At 38.6% G+C, this 19,981-nt stretch overlaps 2 protein-coding genes across 2 annotated transcripts; both read right to left on the minus strand.

The window, feature by feature from the left end:
- LOC109225392 (uncharacterized protein SYNPCC7002_A1590) lies at positions 355 to 8,753 on the minus strand. Its single transcript, XM_019390036.1, has 6 exons — positions 8,444 to 8,753; positions 7,668 to 7,858; positions 7,520 to 7,565; positions 6,285 to 6,367; positions 6,083 to 6,199; positions 355 to 1,015 (listed from the first exon to the last, which is right to left on the minus strand). The coding sequence occupies exons 1-6, from the start codon at positions 8,676 to 8,678 to the stop codon at positions 944 to 946; spliced, it is 744 nt and encodes a 247-aa protein (XP_019245581.1). The 5' UTR covers positions 8,679 to 8,753; the 3' UTR covers positions 355 to 943.
- Positions 9,336 to 10,010, minus strand: LOC109225393 (histone H2B-like). Its single transcript, XM_019390037.1, has one exon. It carries the CDS (start codon positions 9,912 to 9,914, stop codon positions 9,477 to 9,479), a length of 438 nt encoding a protein of 145 aa, XP_019245582.1. The 5' UTR covers positions 9,915 to 10,010; the 3' UTR covers positions 9,336 to 9,476.

Genomic DNA, 19,981 nt, shown 5'->3' on the forward strand with positions numbered 1-19,981 from the left:
AAAAATACTTATATGCACCTGATGTTTACGCTAAAATAAGCAGGTGCTTATGAATTTTCCCACTTGTAACTATGATCTCAGATTCTCAATGAATACGATAAACGTATAGAAGAAAATCCAAGTCTACTTTCTGCATGGGGGTACACATGAAAATAACAACCTTTACTATTGCAAATTTTCAAACACAAAGTTGGTTCAGGGAAAAATAAATATACATGGACCAGCTATGATTCAATACAATCTGAGAAAGCTCACTGTAGAAAGGACTTTCAGCCAAGAGCTAGATGGCAAAATAAACTTACCTACACACTGTGTTTACACCAACCACATTAGTTTAAGTGATAGATAGAATCATAGAGGTAACAATATAGATTAATTAAACATGGTCAGTGATAAAAGTGCATAAGAAAAACAAAACATGGCATATGCTCATTGGTTAAGCGTAAACACGAAGTGCGGATAAATTTTTTCCCAGCTAGAGATATCTAAAACTGACCACAGCATCACGTCGCCACCAAAAAGAAGGAAAACATGTCCAGATAACTGAGGGGAGACCACTCCTACATAAACGGCAGCCTCACTGTCTTACACAAGATATATGAAGAAACTCATTTGATAGAATTTTGTTCATGAGTATTAACTCTTATGCAGGTCCTAAAGATGTAATCGGGCAACTTAAGTTCAATACATACAGATTATTCATCCATATTTTTCTGCACATTTATGGTTGGCGCTTGGCAGGATCACTTGCCTGGATTGAGATTCTGTATTTTGCAATTTATCCACTGACCAAGCATAAGTTGAGAAAATCAAACTCTCTGCTTTACAGGGAGAAACTGGCGGAGAATATTTGTTGACACCAAAGAACTTTCTGCTCTCTTGCAATAGTAAATTACATAAGCAACCAGCGAGACCTGCGTAGGATGATGATTCTCTTGCTGTCTCAAATCTGACCAGTTCCTAGAGGCTGCCTCGAAGTGTCACCTGAAGCCCAAGCTTGATAGTCCTTTGCTAGCTGGATGCAAGAAACCCAGCGCATAAAAATGAGAGAGAACAGAGCAAAGGAAAAGTAAAAGAGATTTTCAAAAAAGAGTTATTTTTTAAAAGAGAGATTTTCGATACAAAAAGTTTGGTCAAGCAAGAGGACTATTAGAAACAGTGATGTAAATTCTCATGTAGGTTAAAAATTAAGAATCACTAATTCTGAAACATAGGAAAAATCTACTTTTACAGCTAGAGCCCAAAAGTGGAAGTAACTGTAGAGTTCAGCTGATGTAATGTATAATCACACCCACAATATTCACAACTAACAGCAGCATAGAAAATTATGTGAAAGGCAATTCTTAAAAACCTAGAACTCCAACTCTGTTAAGGTTTACACTGGATTGGATTTATGAGTACTTACCTTTTTTCTAGATAACCGGGAAATCCCAAAGGTACAGGGCGCATCTGAAATTTGGTAGATAATGGGCCTGCCCTTCTACCCTTCTCTACTTAAATACCAGGATACTCTGCGGCAGGGTTCGAACCCATGACGTGCGCCTAACACAGTTTACTACTAGACCAAAAACCTGGGGTGATTATATAGTAAATATTTATCTACTCAGCTTATCAATATGTCATTTTACCTTAATCCATACCACTAGACTCATTACCTAATCTAACCAAGTTAATTGGTCAGCAAAACTGGTCCTTCAGAACCTAAACCCGGTTCAGGAACCCCGTTCTATAGATACAATCTGGATTTGACAGGTCATTCCTACCGATCAGATTTTATCTCTTGGGTCAAAAGAATAGTTCTTTTGTGCTTAGTTTTTCTGATGGATAAACTTGATGCCAAAGAAATCTCAAAAGAAAACAAATTAAATAAAAAGATGAATACAACAACAAAAACAAACCACGCCTTAATTACAAACTAGTTTGGGTTAGTTATATGAATTCTTCATATCCGTTCTGCTCCATTTGGGATGTTTCACTTTACTACTCAATAATTCGTCTTTTCGGACAATTGTGTTCTCCGAAACTGCCGATTCTCCAAAATCCAAACTTACCTTACATCTGACATATAATTTTTAACTACACGGAAAAGGCCCATGTCATAGAGCAAACCTAGTGTACGTGTAGCAACAACAATTGGACATTTTTCTTTATATTTTTTTTAATAAAAACAACTAGTAAAACTTGATTCTAACTAGTTAGTATCTTCTATAATGATACCATTTCTTCTTCTTTTTCTGGTGGTCTTCGAGACAACTTACACGCACATTAATTGTCCATTAGATACCTGGTACCTTCCACCAACACAGGTATCAAGTAACAATACTTTGATTCTTTAACAAAAAGAGGAGTATTTGAGGATTCTTTTCTTGGTTGGGACAGGTTTATAAACCAAATCTGAACAAAAACATTTTGTGTTTTTTCTTTTAAGATTATTCCCTCCTCTGATTTGAGCCTGCCAATCCTATAACCTTACACTGTAATGGTTCCTTCATACTCGCAGCATCCCACCGACCACCACCCCTCTAACAAATTTGTGGTGTTCATTTCTTTTTTTCCAATACCCTATTCCTACCCCTACCCCATGTTCATTTGCTCTATTTGTTTACTTTTCACCCAAATTTTCATGATAGTCAAATCACTATGGACCAGTTGGCCTAATTATCAAATTCAATATTGGGCCATTTATCACAAAGATGAAAAGGCAATTTGACAAGCCACCCATGCGTAAAATATACTGCTATAGACTATGAGAGTGACTTTGGATAAGCCAGCAAGAACAAAATTCACATAGCAGAAAATCCCTTTTTACGCAAAACATCCATGACAAGATAGATCTCTTCAATAATTTCAGTCAATCACTTTTGCAAAAACATCTTGATGTTTTAAATGAACCAAAATGACAAATAGTTCAATTAACTTTTGAGGAAAATAGAGCTGCTGAAGTTCAGCTGCCAAGTGAAATCCTATTGCCACCCTCCGAAAATCTTAGAGGTGAAAGTACAGAGAGAAGAGTGAGATAACAGAGAAATAACTCCGGCTCTGGTTCTAAACCATCACCGGTCTAAAAATCGTTACTTTTTAGTTTTGTTTTTTTTGTATATTTTATTTAATGACTAACATTGTTGATGACATAGTTCTAATTGACGAGACGAGGGCCGGTGTTAACGAGAGATTGGAGGTTTGGAAACAGACTCTCGAGTCTAAGGGTTTCAAATTGAGCAGGCCTAAGACAGAGTACCTCGAGTGCAAGTTTAGCGCTGAGTCGAGGGAAGTAGGCGGGGACGTGAGGCTTGGGTCACAGGTCATCCCCAAGAGAGATAACTTCAAGTACCTTGGGTCGGTGATTCGGGGGGACAGAGAGATCGACGAGGTCGTCACTCACCGCATAGGGGCGGGCTGGATGAAATGGAGGCTTGCATCTGGAGTCTTGTGTGTCAAGAAAGTGCCACCGATACTCAAAGGTAAGTTTTATAGAGCTGTGGTTAGACCGGACATGTTGTATGGGGCAAAGTGTTGGCCGGTTAAGAACTCCATATCCTGAGGATGAAAGTAGCAGAGATGCGGATGTTGAGGTGGATGTGCGGGCACACTAGGATAGACAAGATTAGGAATGAAGATATTCGGAAGAAGGTGGGCGTTGCCCCTGTGGATGACAAGATGCGGGATGCGAGGCTCAGATGGTTCGGGCACGTGCAGAGGAGAAGTCTTGATGCACCGGTGAGGAGGTGTGAGCGGTTGGCCGTGGTGGGTACGAGAAGAGGTAGAGGGAGACCTAAGAAGTATTGGGGAGAGGTAATCAGGCAGGACATGGTAAGACTGCAGATTTCCGAGGACATGGCCCTTGATAGGAAGGCCTAGAGGTCAAGCATTAGGGTTGTAGGATAGGGGTAGTAGAGCTTTCCTTACTTCATACCGGGGGTGAGGAGGGGTTGGATTAGGGTTGATCTTAGATGGTTTGCAGTTTATGTTGAACCCACACTATTCTTGTTGTTTATATTACACCAGGGCCTTAGACTCTGGTTACTATTATTGCATGTCATTCTTCTTTTGGTTTTTATGCTACTGTTACTATAACGGTTTCTGCTGGAGTTACTAATGAATTCTCTTTTCTTGTTTTTTATTTCCGTCTTTCTGAGCCGAGGGTCTATTGGAAACAGCCTCTCTGCCCTATCGAGGCAGGGGTAAGGTCTACGTACACATTACCCTCCCCAGACCCCATTATGTGGGATTTTACTGGGTAGTTGTTGTTATTGTTGTTGTTGTTAATGACTAACATTGTTGATCGGGAGTGGCTTCTGTTTAATATAAAACTTCGATATCCAGGTGGAAAATAAGTTTGTATAGTTAAGGCATGCCTTTTGCTTTTGGTCATTTTTTTGTGCACCCACAAAGTTTCTGTTATATTTTTAGTTGGTTCATTTCATAGACCCATATTTTGTGTAGGTCCTCTAATCTTTGTATACCGTGTGCATTCGGTCCCCCCACCCTGATATCAATAAAACATTACTCCGAAAACTATAATTCATTGGAATTTCTCCCTCCAATGCTCTAAACATTACGCTAGAACGCTCATTGGGTTAAACACAACCTAAACAGAAACCAGTCTACCTAGAAGTCGGACAGTGGCTTCTCCCACATTACTCTCTTGGTTACTCGAATCATCATCATCATCATAATTGCAGGTGGCACAAGAGGCCCCTTCCCAACAGGCTATCCCACCTTTTAAATCTTGGCGGCATTTTCTGTCCCTTCTGTTCTTCTTTCCTCAGTACGACACCTATCTGTCTATTTTCCTTATTTTCTTGTCAAAACTTTCTTGATGACAAGAAAATTTTCTAGGGCCTACTACACAATAAAACTACCCTTTCATTGAACTATTTAAACCAAACAAAATGATCTCATATATACTGCATTAGGAAGGGCAGTAATATACCCGCAACAAAGTTAAAAATAAGAGATGTCTAAGTAAAGTAAGTGCTTTAAAATAACAAGGAACGATAAAAGCGAAAAAACATATCAACATCGCCTCAGTCCAAGCAAAAGCAAAAAGATGTATCCACATTAAAATTTCAACTTTTGGTGAATCAAATCAGATGGTCGTTCTACATCCATTAAAAGGATATACTAGTTCCGTACTTTACCTTAGTGCCATTTTTTTTTGATAAGGTAAATTTTATTCATCAGGTACCAAGGTGGTACAAAAAGATACAACAGCATCCCGGAAACAGTAATCATCCGCTACAGCCCTCCTAACAATTCCAGAAAATCCATATACTGAGACAGATCGACTAATAAGCTACCCTTACTAATAAGATGTATCCACATTACATTCTCAACTTTGGGTGAATCCAATCAGATGGTATTCTCCATCAATTAAAAGGATATACTAGTTTCGTACTTCATCTTAGTGCCATTAGGAAGTGGTAGCTGCATGTTCCCGGTACAGCCTCATATGGAGTTAGCACAACCGGAAAATCAATTTTGTTTGTGCCTGTTACTTTCTGTAATGTTTCAATAATGACTTGTGACAATAGTTGCTCCGGGTTAAAAAGACGAAGAATGTGAGGAAGATTGTGATGAAAAAATAGAATTTTTGAAGGCAAATTTAGCAACATGCATAGTCTTAGAATTGTATTTCTTTGTTAGCTTTTTGGTGCAACATGGCCTTTGTAAACGATGAAGATTCCATGTTAGATATGATCGAGGCATTGCACACTCTGTAACGTTTAACACACTGTCTTAGCGCTGTTATACCATTCATAAAATATCATTACTTATTGAGGGGAAAAAAAAAGAAAAAAGGATGGTGATGAAAAAAAAGGAAGTAACGATGAAACATAGTGAAAAAGTAAGAGACACTAGAGTCAAATATAAAAGTGAAACAATAAGGTTAAAACGATGTTGAGGGTCTTTTATTAGATTCAAATGCCAACTTAATGGAAGGGACTAGCATTTAAAGAGTTGGAGCAGGGAAATGACAAGAAAAGTAGCTGCAAATAGTTTATAGAATTATAGTACAAGAACAAAATTTACAGAAAGGGAACTATGAAGAAAAAGTCAAGTGGACAATGAACCAACAAACCTGTGCCATAAACCGAGGAAGCATGATCCTCAGTATCTGATCTAGGACCTGAGCACCAGTTGATTCAATTGCCTGCACTGGGATTGCTCGAAAGGCAAAGGGAATTTCAATGTTAACCTGCATAAATAATCGATCAGAAGTGACACAATCTAACGAATGTTGTGATGTGTTTACTCTTATTGCAATACCGCTCAGCCAGTACCTCAATAACAGCATCTGAAGTGAGTTGCTGCACAGGTGAGTCTCTTCGCCCGCTATCATACGAAATTTTGTTCACCATAGAAGCTGCATGCCCATACCAAATCAGTGTCAAAGCACTCCTGAAAAGAATTATGTAATAAAATTCAGAATCGACACACACACGAAGAGAGCAATTATTATTCCAGATGACAACTTGTCACGTCAAGTTCTTTTGCCGACGAAAAAAGAGACCACTTCACCTCAAGGTAATTCGACAAAATAAGTAAACTAAAGACGAGCATAGTGAATTGATTCATGTTACGTCAATTATCTTTACAATATTCTCAACAGAAACTTTCACCGACAGCTTAGTGGAAGTTTAGGAAACATGTTGAAACTGTGTTTTCACTGAAATTGAACTTATATGGACATCGAGTTTTCCTCCCCAAGTTGATGCCACAAGCAAATTATCCGTTAATTGACCATCAGAATCCTAGATTTACCATAAATCAGAAAAGCTAACTTATGCTGCATCACCTTTCCGATAGTATGAAAGTATCCAACCTTTGAAGAGGATGACAAATGTAGCTATTTCAGCTTTTACAGGAAGAAAGGTAACAATTGGTGCGCTTAACTGACAGGCAGTTCTAAAGCAGTCATCCTCTAAACAGGAGTTATTGTTTTCCGTTTGATATGCAATGAGACTAAGACTATAGTTTTCAGAAGATCTCGAACATCTAGTGCCACTTATGGTTTCATTATTAAAAGAACAACACATATTTTGACTTTGCATACATTATTCAACATATGGCATGTCAGGAAAAAGGATTGATCGGAATAATGTAGACATTCATGACTAGTTAAGAGGAGAAAAAAAACTTAAATTGTTCGCCAATATTTTGTTTCTTCATCAAATGTGTTCCCTGTTGATTCCCAGAGAACTTATACGCAAATGCAAAAGTACAACACCTCTAAGAAGAATGTGCTCTCAGAAAGATATACAGCAATATACAAATCAAAGTGAGTGCAGCATCAATTTGAACCCAGAAAGAGTAATGCGGTTCTAACTGCATTATCTCACTTCTACGGACCAATATAAAACAAATAAATGAAATTGCAGCCTGGTGGAACCAGTGCATCTTTTTTGAAGATCTTACCGAAAAAGTGCTCTTTGAACGCGATAACATTTCCACTTTTAAAGCGACTCGCGCACAAATATTCAAAATGATAGAAATAGCACTTACAAAGACTACATACCGTCAAATTTATCATTTTGGGCAACCACAATAGGAGATCCCTCAAGCTGAGAATCAAAGAATACAAATAATTATAAGATGGCCATAAATTAGTAAAAATGTTAAAGCAACTGGAAAATCCATTATTGAGCATATAAGTTGCAATATACCTTGCAAGACAACAGCTTGATACAACATCCATCAGGCTGCTCCTCAACTCTAACCAACAAAACAGGACACACTTCAAATGCAAAAAACTTGAACCTATACACGTAACACCTGAATGTACTATCATCCACTCGTTCAATCCTCTCAGCATCCAACACCGAGTACTGGCTTGCCGGCAAGCTCATATACTCCACTAAATCAACAAAAAGATTAAAACGAAAATCTCAGAAGAATCAAACAGTACCAGTACCAAAACTCACTGCTTCAAACATTCATTCAACTACATCGCAATTTAACAGAAGCTATATGAATAATTTTCAAATTATTCGTTAGTACTCCCTCCATTCCAGTTTACGTGACCCGATTTCCTTTTTACCTTGTTCCAAAAAAGAACTACCTTATTCTAAATTAGGAAATAATTTAATTTTAAGTTTCTCATTTTACCCTTTAGCGACAATTTTTATAAAAACATAAATGTTATGGCATGTTTAAGACATTTCAATAGACTTATCACCATGTAAATGTTATGACATTGTTAACACCACAAGTTTAAAAGTCTTCACTTTTTTCTTAAACTCCATGCTCAATCAAATAGATTCACATAAATTAAAACAAAGTGAGTACAAAAGTTGTACTTGAAGAAAGCAACTATGACCCTTCTGTTGCATTTGCAATGATTTTAGACTCTTAACTCTAAATTTAGATTATACTTTGTGAAATTAGAGTCAACTGCATGAACAGAATGAGAAAAAAAAGGTAGAATGTTCTAGAAACTTACTTAGCGGACGTTGAAGCTGCTTAACGGATAGAGATTCTTTACGTCGGGCAATGAATCGAGCTTTGGGAGCAGAATCAGCTGTAATGCGGAGTGAACGCTTTGAAGAATCCTCAGACGAAGAGGTTAAGTTCAATAATGCATAAGGAACAGAGGTTGTAGGGAATCTAGGGTTTTTGTATTGGAAGGGAATGTAGCTTAGATTTGTAAATGAAGAAGAAGCTGAACTCAGCGCCATGGATTTTCACAGAAAGAAATAGGGATTTGGTTGGTTTCAAAGTTCCTTTTATGGTTGTGAGATGTGAGACTGAGGATAAGCTCACGAGTGTGGTTAGGAATAGAATACGTCACCAAAAGAGGCGCACTTTAGCTTGAGTGCAGATGCGCACTTTAGCTTGTGGGCTTAACCCGTGACCAAAGTACTTCCCAAAGTATAAAAAAAAATTACTAAGTTAATAATGAAATGTCTTAAATTAAATCAAAATTCTTTTTACTAAATTATTATGTTTTAAATTACAAAAAAAATTGTGAAATGATTTATACAGCAGTACCGCTTTCTATATAGTTGTCTAATTATCTAGCAGTACAATTTATTCAAAACTTTGACAATCCAATTGAGGAAAAAAACTAATACTCATTTCCTTTTGCAACGAAAGAAATATAAAATAGCATATTATTTTCATAAAAGACAAAGTCAGAATAAAGATTGTGTTAATTCTGTAAAAGTTCATAACCAAATATATGTCTTATACGATATTACATTAATAAAGAAAGTTCTCTTTTAAGAAAACATGGCAATTTTGCATAAATAATAAAGAGCTTATCATTGCAAACAAAATAGTTACAGTAATTATAAGTAAACACATAAAACATCATAATTCAAAATCAAGCAAAATCAATGTAGAAAGCTGATTAATTCCATTCATAACTCAGTCGATTACAATAGATTTACTTAAAAGCAAACTAATTAAACTATTTTTACATCGACAGAACCCTAATAAGACCAAACAAACAGAACCAAACCCTAATCCAACATTCAAGAGCTAGTGAATTTAGTAACAGCCTTAGTGCCTTCAGAAACGGCGTGCTTAGCCAATTCACCAGGAAGTACAAGTCTCACAGCAGTCTGAATTTCCCGAGAAGTAATAGTCGGCTTCTTGTTGTACCTAGCAAGTCTAGAAGATTCCTGAGCAAGCTTCTCGAAGATATCGTTGATGAAACTGTTCATTATACCCATAGCTTTACTTGAAATACCTATATCAGGATGTACTTGTTTCAGCACCTTGAAGATGTAGATCTTGTAAGTTTCAACCGACTTTTTGGCTCTCTTCTTCTTCTTGTCTCCGGCAGCGGCAGCTCCGCCATCCTTCGGTAGTTTTTTGCCGGCCTTTGGCTTCGGAGCTTTCTCTGCGGCGGGGGTTTTTTCTGCTGCTGGTTTCTTCTCGGCGGGCTTTTTCTCAGCTTTTGGTGCCATTGTCAGGAAGATAGAGAAAATAAACAAGGAGTTTTTTTAGAGCGAAAAAGAAAGGACTTCGATTGATGAATGGTTGAGGTGTGAGGAGAAAACAAGTAGAGCGTTTTGGTTTTATAGTGATTTAGACAGGAGTTGTGATTGGTTAATGCGGAGTGACGCGGATCGTTGTTGACAGCCGTTGATCTATGTATTTAATCAACGGCGATTTGGAAGTCTGTTTTGGATCCGGGTCATTTTTCTTGTTCTCTACCTTATATGCCACTTTTCCCTTTTGAGAAGCAATATTAAAAGCTACTATTTAGTACTCATTTTGGTAAAATATCTAGAAGTAAATTTTTTATTTGTTTAACTATAACGAAAAGTAAAATAAGTTGGATTTTCATATTAGGTCGTACCGTTGTGTTCATAGGAGTATATAACTTTGCTTGTTGACCAAAAAGAAATAAAACACCACAATGTACCCTCAAATTTCTGAAAAGAAAAGATGTATTATGTAAATTTTTCTTTCTTTCCTTTTTGTAAATTGAATTTGCACTTTTTGATGATTGTATCGATTAGAAACATGGAGCACTATTACTAACAAACCATTGAGCACAAGGGTAAATAATTCGTCTATTGATGTACCCAAAGGTTCATCTGACTTGAGTAGACGGTGTGCAAGAATTTAAAATTAAACTCAAAACTTTATTGGCCTGAAGGGTAATTTCAATTGTTATATAACTATAACTCTATTTCACTAAAGTCATTGTATACGGTTAAAATCGGGTCTATCTGATTTTACTATTCTCTCATCCTCACCCGCCGTCACTCCTCTCATTCTCTCTCAAGCTCCCTCTACCCTAACCATGGCTTCCACCCGTCGTTGCTTGCTCGCCGTTGATTATGGTGGTTCACCACCACTCCTAGCCTTAATAGCTCCCTTCCCATGACCGGAACTCTTGCTATCCTGAGGTCCTCAAGGGACCAGTGGCCGTTCACTCACCCCTGGGCTTGTCCTCACCATTCTCAGGCCACCATGGCCCGATTGAGTAAGATCTTTTTATTTTTCGGCTAAACCTATGGGTTTCTAAGCCGGTCTCTCCATTTCTGGGTTATTTTTCTAGAAAACCCTAATCTCTTCTCATGTACCTCTTAGATCTATAATAGATCTGAGGTTTTTTCTGAACTATTTTCGTTTTTTTTATGAAAAACCTTTCGATTTCTTAAAGCGTCGCTTTATTTTCCCCTTAGGGTTTCTGGAACTTTTCTTCAAAACATATCTCTGGTCTTTTAATGTCGTTCTCTGATTCTCATATGTTTAAACGACTTTCTATTAAAATTGCTTTTTAATCATATTTTCTTATGTTAAAACCCTAGTTTTAACACTATGCTATAATTTTGAGTCTGTCTTTGTTGATTTGTTCATTCGATTCGTCAGAATATCTGTTTCTCATAAATATGTTTCGAGTCTCCGCAAGTTTACCCTATTGTGCTTATTAGGGTTTCTGACTTGATTCTTCTTGCCTATATTATGTCTATTTTTGTTTATTCACAAAAATTTATATTAATTTCCCTTAATTAGTACTACTTTTATTTGAATCCCTGATTTCCTGTGATCGATACCCTTTACTGATTTCATGTGATGATATTCTGTATTGATTTCCGACTTCTAATTATCTTCTTGCCTTATTATGTGGTTGACTACATTATTTACTGATTCTTAATATTGTTTCCTTAATTAGGACTTTCTGACCTAGCGCTAATTACATGTTCTATACTTGCACTGTGTGAAGTCTTCCTTATTTGTTATACTCCAGCTATGTATGATTTCTTTCCTTACTTGTCACCTGCTCTTTACCGTTTGAACTAATTCCCTTAATTAAGGGAAGACTTGGACTGATTTTACTCTAAGTTCTATAATTACTGAACAATTTTGATTCTTACCTTATTTACCTAGCTTTCAAACTACTATATATATTGCTCTCTTCTACAGTCTTACAGACACACGGACTCACATTAGTTCACATCTCTCATACACTCAAAAGCCCGTCTGCTTTCTTTTGTTACTTACTATTGTTACTAAATTAGCCGGCTGCAAGCCAAGGCTAATTATTACACTCTCCTGTTTTTCACCTTTGTTTACTCTCTTTACTGGTATGTTCTGATTTTAAATTCAAGCTCTCAAACCAATGTGTTTCCTACTGCTTCGGTTTATCATATTCCTAATATGTTTCTATCTATTGATTTGTTGTTTAACATGTAATTGACATATTGCTTCATGATCACGCCCAACTATGCCTTATAAAAAGGACAATGCGATCGTCGCAAATATAATCCGGTTTACAAGTCCGGAGTCGGATCCCACAGAGAACTAAGGTTTAGCTACAGTTGTTCACTATCACCAAGAAGACAAGCTTGAACAATTCCTAACTTATAGATATTAAGATTCTTGTGTTTAACTAATTAACTAACAAATTAAAATAGTAAATTAACAACTAACGACACTGAGGGTTAGAGAAAAGATTAAGGAGGTCTAGAGTTATGATTTCCCCAATTGTCGGAATCTTTCCCGCTATGTCTTCTATAATTTTGCCTAAGTATTCTCTACCGATCATGAGCACTCTTATTACCGTAAATCTCTCCCGAGTAATTACGACAATTTACTAGACGCACTCTCCCGAGCTACGCTAGCTGACTTTTAATACGGCTCGCTTCAGATCGCACCCAAGGCTTCGTTATCCCTAATCCCACCTTTAAACCCTCGGTTATTGATCCCTCATATACTCTGGGAGTGGTGTTGTTCAACAATTACCTAAATATGCACTCTCTCCCGAGTTATGCATACTAAATAGGCACAGCTAATTGAGAGCTATTCAACCAACCACAATATAAACGTAGTTGAATAAATAGAGAAAAGCTGTGGCTCAATTATATAAAAACATAACAAGAATTTATCCTACAAAAGGTTCTATCAAAACTCTAGATAACAAATTAGCTATTCATAATAGTATGTAAAACTACAATACTAAAAGTCATAACCAACAATGAAAAATAGGAAGAGGAAGGAAAAAACTCGTAGAAGAATTCTCCGCCTTGATCCCGATGTGTTCTTGCCTCCGAGGGTGTTGTCTAACCCTAAAGTAGTGTCTCCTGCCTCCTTAGGTCTATTTTGTGTCCAAAATATGTCCCCCTCTTGTTCTTGGCCGGCCTCCTTTGTTTAATATAGGGTTTAGGACTTAAAATCCTATGTTTTGCACTTTAGTCCCTGAAATTTTCGCTTCCTGCCGCGGTTTTGCCGCAGTCGCAGTGGAACCGTGGCCAAACATGCCCTCTGATTCTTCAGTTGTCCGCGACCATCTTCTACCGCGGTTCTGCCGCGGTCGCGGAAAAACCGCGGTTTTTCACCCTGTTCCGTTTGGAATTTGGAAAAACGTAAAACATGAAAGTTGTATCCCTTTGAGTTAGCTTTCCAACCATATATCGTGGAGCCCAAATGTAGTTCTGAGCAAAAAGTTATGTCTATGTTACTAGACAGTGCGCAATATGCCTCCTCAAGTCTTCGTTCGTACTTAATTATCAAATTTGACCCCCGAACACGATCCCGGCTTAATTCCTTGAGCTTTTACTCAGACTTCAAAGCTTCAAATCACTTAAATTCATTTCATAACATCTATATAGCTCGGAATCACACCTACAAGGCATAAAACACACAATTTGTGCAAAACACTAGCGATTAAAGCGCAAACTCAATTAAAGTGCAGTAAATTCGAGTGTAATAAGCGACTAAAATATGCAATTATAGCCTATCATCACTTCACCTAGCTTGTTAGTTATGTCCTACCCCTTTTAGGATCAGCATGTCTTATGAACTTGTAGTCTGTCTAAATTTGACTCTACCCTGTTTTTGAATGTTGGTTTACTTGTTATTTAGTCTCTAGTATGAACCTTTCTTTGCAAAGCAATTTTTGTTACCCTAAGTTGTCTGATTCTATGTTAGTTCTGAAATTCTTACTGTGTTGTATCATTAGCTATCCCCAATCCCATGAACCCCATAAAGCACCTCTGATTCTATAACTATGTTCTAATTAGCACCCCTGAATCCATGTCTTACCGTTTGCACTATTAGCCACCCCCTTAATTGCAAAGACTTCTGTTTACGTGTATTATGTGTTCCCAACCCCAATTACCCCCGTGTGAAGGGTTGTTATTTTAGTGTTGCTGAACTTGTTTTAGCTCTATGTTTGATCTGATGTTTGTGTGATTACACAACTCTTGTCAAAAACTATTTTACTGAACAATTCTCCTATTTTATAAAACAACTTCAACTGAGTCTTTTTCAAATAATGCTTTCCTATTAAAACCTTTTCAAACTATGTCAAGCACTCTCACTCTACTCTTAGGTCCTTAAGTTCTGCCCCTCCAGTGTGTGACTGCCTTGGGATCCCTGTGAGATTCCTCTGAACTCTGATGCACTAGAGTTTGCTCTTCCACACTGCACTTACTCAGTTTTGGTTATGAAGTCTGGGTGTGAGCACTGTCCGGAGCCTTGAGGTCCTTAGGGAACTCCGACACACCCGGACATAAGTAAGGCTATGAAACTTTGGCGTATGAGGCTATGGACAGTTTGGTATATTTGGGCCTGCTTCAGGCTCCCTATAGTGTAACTTCTTCTTTTCCTTTATCTATTTATGTAATTTATTCAGCTGGTCTGTAGTAATTATTTGTAAACGAATATTGAGGATGACTAGTGAAATGGGGAGGGTAGTTATATATTTCTATCAATATCATTGAGGTAGAAAGCATGTTATAAGCTTTACCTTATTTATACTTGCATTAGAATCCCTACTTTAGGACCAATACATTCAAATCGTATCATGCTCTTAGGTTTCACGCATACTGCTTCAGCATCTCATTTGATACTAATACATGTTTATCACTTAGAAATCATGCCCCTAGGTTAATAAACAGTATTAACATAAAAGTTGTTACTCCTGCACATCCTGAAATCATGTCTTAACAATTCTGTAACTCTTTTTGTGCATTTAGAGATCATGCTATAGGAATAATGTTAATTTAAAGATCATTGTCATAAAAACTGTTGTTTCTGTGCATTTAGAAATCATGTATTAGGCACTCTGTTTGCATTTTCTTAGCCACGCCTAGCTAAACTACTGATTATGAAAGGATGTAAAAACAATCTCACATATGATCGTCTTGTTTCAAATAAAACTGGTAACAATCCCTGTATTCTCAGCATGCTTTAGACAAGAAATAACTCTTGAAATGTTAATGATTCTGCAACTATTATGCATGATCCCACGCCTAGGCAAGCCTTAGGTAATCAATCTGTGTAAAACTGGAGAACTGTTTTCGTTTGTGTTTACTGCTTAACGACTTACAGGTTTAATATCAGTAGGCAAACTGATTAGGACCTTACTGTACAGTTTATGAAAAACAAAGTTGCATATTTCTGTGCATTGACATCCACTTGGATATCCTGTTTAGGTCTTTTCTCTAATAAGAACTGCTCTTGTTTGTGTTTGAGACGTGCTGCTTATGTGCATTACTTGTGGAGGTAAACCTGAGCCTCTTAACTGCTTCTTTCTGCATTTATCCGTTAAGTCCTATGTGTTCTTGCCTGTCGCCTAGAATTTTCTCCTTTTAAAACACCTTAGGGGTTGTCTAGAATTGCCCAGATTTAGAGGTCCTAAACTCCTCCGGGACCACAAGGAAGGGACGGGTAACAACACGCTTAGAGTTCGTTAAATAAAAACTCGCTGGATAACCACCAAGGGGTGGGATAATGGGTAGAAAGGGATATGATGATTGCGCGTTAATGTCATGTGTAGCCCCTCATTGAGGAGTGTTTACCAGGCATTGCGCGGGGTGATCCTGTAGGCTAACCAACCTAGGACTCCTCCTTCCTAAATTCACTTTGCTTAAACTTTACTTTTCTGTATGCACGCAATTTGTTCAAGCCTTTCCTTTATTTGAGTCATATAACATCCAAGACATGCCCCCCCCCCCTTATTTTCAAATATGTGTTTAAACCGTCTATTGTTCAAAGGACTAATTCGTAAGTATAAGTTCGGTCGGGACCCATCGTTGTGGATCGAGAGGGATGCCTAACACCTTCCCCTCAAGGTTATTTCGAGCCCTTACCCTAGATCTAGGGTAATGCAAACCAATCTATGAGTTAATCATTCTAGGTGACCTAATGCACCATAATCCGTTAGGTGGCGACTCTTCAAAAAACCCAAATTCCCAAAAGGAAACGAGTTATTGCCCCCCATGAAATGTCGAAACCCGGACTTCCCCGTCAAAAGGGAGAAAAAAGGGGGCGAGACGGCTCCATCAAGTCTTGAAATTCCCAACATCAGAAGGAATCAAAATGGTATACGGTGAACAACCCGCCGCCAAATAAATGTTTGTAATCGATGAGGTAATACCGATATCGACGCTGTCATTAATAAAGGGATCATAATCGAAGGGAAAGCAAGAAGTCAAATAGCAACCACATTCACCGCCTGGGCCGATCGGAGGAGCAGGAAACATTCGAGGATGATGATTATATGATACCTCAAACCTTCATAATCCCCGATGATTTTGATGCAACTAAATCAATGGTTAAAGAGCCTGAACAAATCGTACTAATCGAGCATCTACACGATCGAAAGGTATACCTGGGCACGAGGTTAACTCCCGAGCTCAGGAAAAAACTCTTTCGATTCCTTTTAAATAACATGGATTATTTTTCTTGGTTCCACCTGGATATGACAGGGATACCACCTGAGATCAATATGCATCGACTGAGCTTGGACCCAAAGTTTCACCCGGTAAAGCAAAAGAGAAGTCCCGGTCCGAGGTAACACACGAATTCATTAAGGACGAGGTTGTAGTCCCTAATAAGGGAAACAAACTTAGAATGTGCGTAGACTATAAGGATTTAAACAAGGCATGCCCTAAAGATTCCTTTCCTTTGTCGAATATCGATCGCATGATCTATGCCACGACCGGCCACGAGATCCTTAGTTTTCTCGATGCCTACTCCGAGTACGATCAAATACAAATGAACCCATAGGATCAGGAAAAGACTTTGTTTATCACTAAATACGGCACCTATTGCTATAATGTAATGCCGTTTAGACTAAAAAATGCTGGTGCTACTTATCAACGCCTAGTAAATCAAATGTTCGAAGAACAAATAGGTAAATCAATGGAGGTTTGTATTGATGATATGCTAGTTAAGTCCATGCGAGTAGAGGACCATTTAATACATTTGCAGGAGACCTTCGACATACTGAGAAAGTACAACATGAAGCTTAACCCGGAGAAATGTGCATTCGGGTCTGTTCGGGCAAGTTTCTTGGCTTTATGGTATCAAATGGGGGAATCGAAATCAACCCCAACAAAATCAAGGCAATCGAAGACATCACAGTTATTGATAATGTCAAGGATGTACAAAGGTTAACATGACGCATAGCCGCCCTGGGTCTATTTATTTCGAGGTCCTCAGATAGAAGCCACCAGTTCTTCTCACTGCTTAAGAAAAAGAGCAATTTTGCATGGATCCCGGAATGTCAACATGACTTGGAGGAACTCAAATGATACCTATCGAGCCCTCCATTGCTTCACACCCTGAAGGCGGACGAGATACTTTACTTATACTTAGTGGTCTCGGAGATAGCGGTAAGTGGGGTCTTAGTTCGAGAAGAGCAAGGTACGCAATGTCCTATCTATTATGTTAGTCGGACCTTAGGTGAAGTCGAGACCCGGTACCCACACTTAGAAAAATTAGCGCTTGCTTTAATAAGCGCCTCTAGGAAATTAAAATCGTATTTTCAATGTCACGCAATTTGTGTTGTAACCACCTACCCCCTTCGCAACATTTTGCACAAGCCCGAACTCTCCGGTCGATTGGCCAAATGGGCCGCCGAGATCAGCGGGTTCGATATCGAGTATCAACCCTGAACGGCCATCAAGTCTCAAATCTTGGCAGACTTTGTGGCCGACTTCACGCCAGCCCTCGTACCCGAGGTTGAAAAGAAACTATTATTAAAATCGGGTACATCATCGGGGGGGGGGAGGAGGGGGGGACCCTCTTCATAGACGACGCTTTGAACGTGAAGGGGTCCGGGCTAGGCACCATTTTGAAGCCCCCCACAGGTAATACAATTAGACAGTCTATCAAAACTTCGAAATTAACTAACAATGAGGCCGAGTATGAGGCCATGATTGCATGTCTCGAACTAGCTAAGAGCTTGGGAGCGGAGGTCATCGAGGCCAAGTTCGACTCCCAACTTGTGGTAAATCAAGTCAATAGAATTTTCGAGGTTCGAGAAGATCGAATGCAGAGGTACTTGGACAAACTACACGTGTCTCTACATCGATTTATAGAATGGACCCTGCAACACGTACCTCGAGAACAAAATAGCGAGGCCGATGCCCTTGCAAATTTGGGGTCGTCGATCGACGATGATGAACTTAGCTCAGGGACTGTCGTACAACTTTCGAGGTCAGTAATTGAAGCAGAACACACCGAAATAAACTCCACAAGTCTAACCTGGGATGGGAGGAATAAGTACATCGAATACCTAAAGAACGGGAGGCTGCCATCGGATCCTAAAGAATCAAGGAATCTACGCATGAAGGTTGCACAGTTCACGTTGGCCGAGGATGGAAATGTATAGGAGAACGTTCGATGGACCATTAGCAAAATGTTTGGGACCAAGAGACACCGACTACGTTCTACGAGAAATTCATGAGGGCACTTGCGGAAATCATTCTGGTGCCGAGTCATTGGTTCACAAAGTCATCAGAGCAGGATACTATTGAGCCGATATGGAAAAGGACTAAAGAATTTGTTCGAAAGTGCGACAAATGTCAAAGGTAAACGCCGATGGTCCACCAGCCCGAGGAGTAACTCCACTAAGTCCTATCCCCATGGTCGTTCATGAAATGGGGGATGGATATCATCGGCCCTCTACCATCGGCCCTAGTTAAAGCTAAATTCATTTTATTTATGACTGACTATTTCTCTAAGTGGGTTGAAGCGCAGGCCTTCGAGAAAGGCGGAGAAAAAGAAGTCATAGACTTCATCTGGAGAACATTATATGCCGATTCGGAATGCCTGCCGAGATCGTATGCGATAATAGAAAGCAATTCGTCGGTAGCAAAGTGACAAAGTTTTTCGAATACCACAAAATAAAAAGGATCCTATCAACGCCGTATCATCCTAGTGGGAACGGATGGGACGAAACGACAAATAAGACCGTCATCTAAAATCTGAAGAAAAGATTGAACGAGGCTAAAGGAAAATGGAGAGAAATATTGCACGAGGTCCTTTGGGCATATCGAACAATGTCGAATCCAGTACGGGGGCAACACCATTCTCTTTAGTCTACGACACCAAAGCTCTGATCCCGGTCGAAGTCGGGGAACCAGCTTCAGGTTTCGGTATGCAACGGAATAGTCAAATCACGAGGCTATGAATATGAGCCTCGAATTGCTAGATGAAAGACAGGAAGCCGCCCTTGTTCGACTAGCCGCACAGAAATAATGGATCGAAAGGTATTATAACCGAAGAGCCAATCTTCGACACTTTAAGATCGGGGACTTAGTTCTGAGAAAGATCACCCTCAATACTCGAGACACAAACGAAGGAAAACTTGGACCGAAACGAGAGGGACCATATCGGGTCCTTGATATCGTCGGAAAGGTATCCTACAAACTTGGCACGATGGACGGCGAACAATTACCAAACAATTGGAATGTATCACTCCTCAAAAGATATTACTACTAAGGTACGACCTTCTCCATTTTCATTTATATTTTGTACTAATTGTTGACACCCAATTTTTCCCTCATATATTTCAAATAAGCATATATACTTTCAAAATAGTGCATGAGCATCATCAAGTATTTTTCCTAATTTTTCCATAATTTTTAAAGATTTTTTAATCAATTTATTCCCATATTTTATTATATAAATAATTATTAATTGCATCACAAATAATTCTTATGATGAGTTTATCATCTAACCTCATCAGTTATATCCATATTAAGCTTGACATATTTTTTGATGTATT

The sequence above is a fragment of the Nicotiana attenuata genome, chromosome 5 (assembly GCF_001879085.1).
Source record: "Nicotiana attenuata strain UT chromosome 5, NIATTr2, whole genome shotgun sequence".
In the NCBI taxonomy this organism is placed as follows: Eukaryota; Viridiplantae; Streptophyta; class Magnoliopsida; order Solanales; family Solanaceae; genus Nicotiana; species Nicotiana attenuata.

What these genes read in the sequence shown, in the direction of transcription:
- LOC109225392 (XM_019390036.1), bottom strand. Translation starts at nt 8,678, where the DNA reads ATGGCGCTGAGTTCAGCTTCTTCTTCATTTACAAATCTAAGCTACATT. An exon ending in CCAAAATGATAAATTTGACG is followed by an intron (nt 6,368 to 7,519) that starts GTATGTAGTCTT and finishes ATGGGCATGCAG; the next exon opens with CTTCTATGGTGAACAAAATT. An exon ending in CTTCAGATGCTGTTATTGAG is followed by an intron (nt 6,200 to 6,284) that starts GTACTGGCTGAG and finishes TTATTTATGCAG; the next exon opens with GTTAACATTGAAATTCCCTT.
- LOC109225393 (XM_019390037.1), bottom strand. Translation starts at nt 9,914, where the DNA reads ATGGCACCAAAAGCTGAGAAAAAGCCCGCCGAGAAGAAACCAGCAGCA.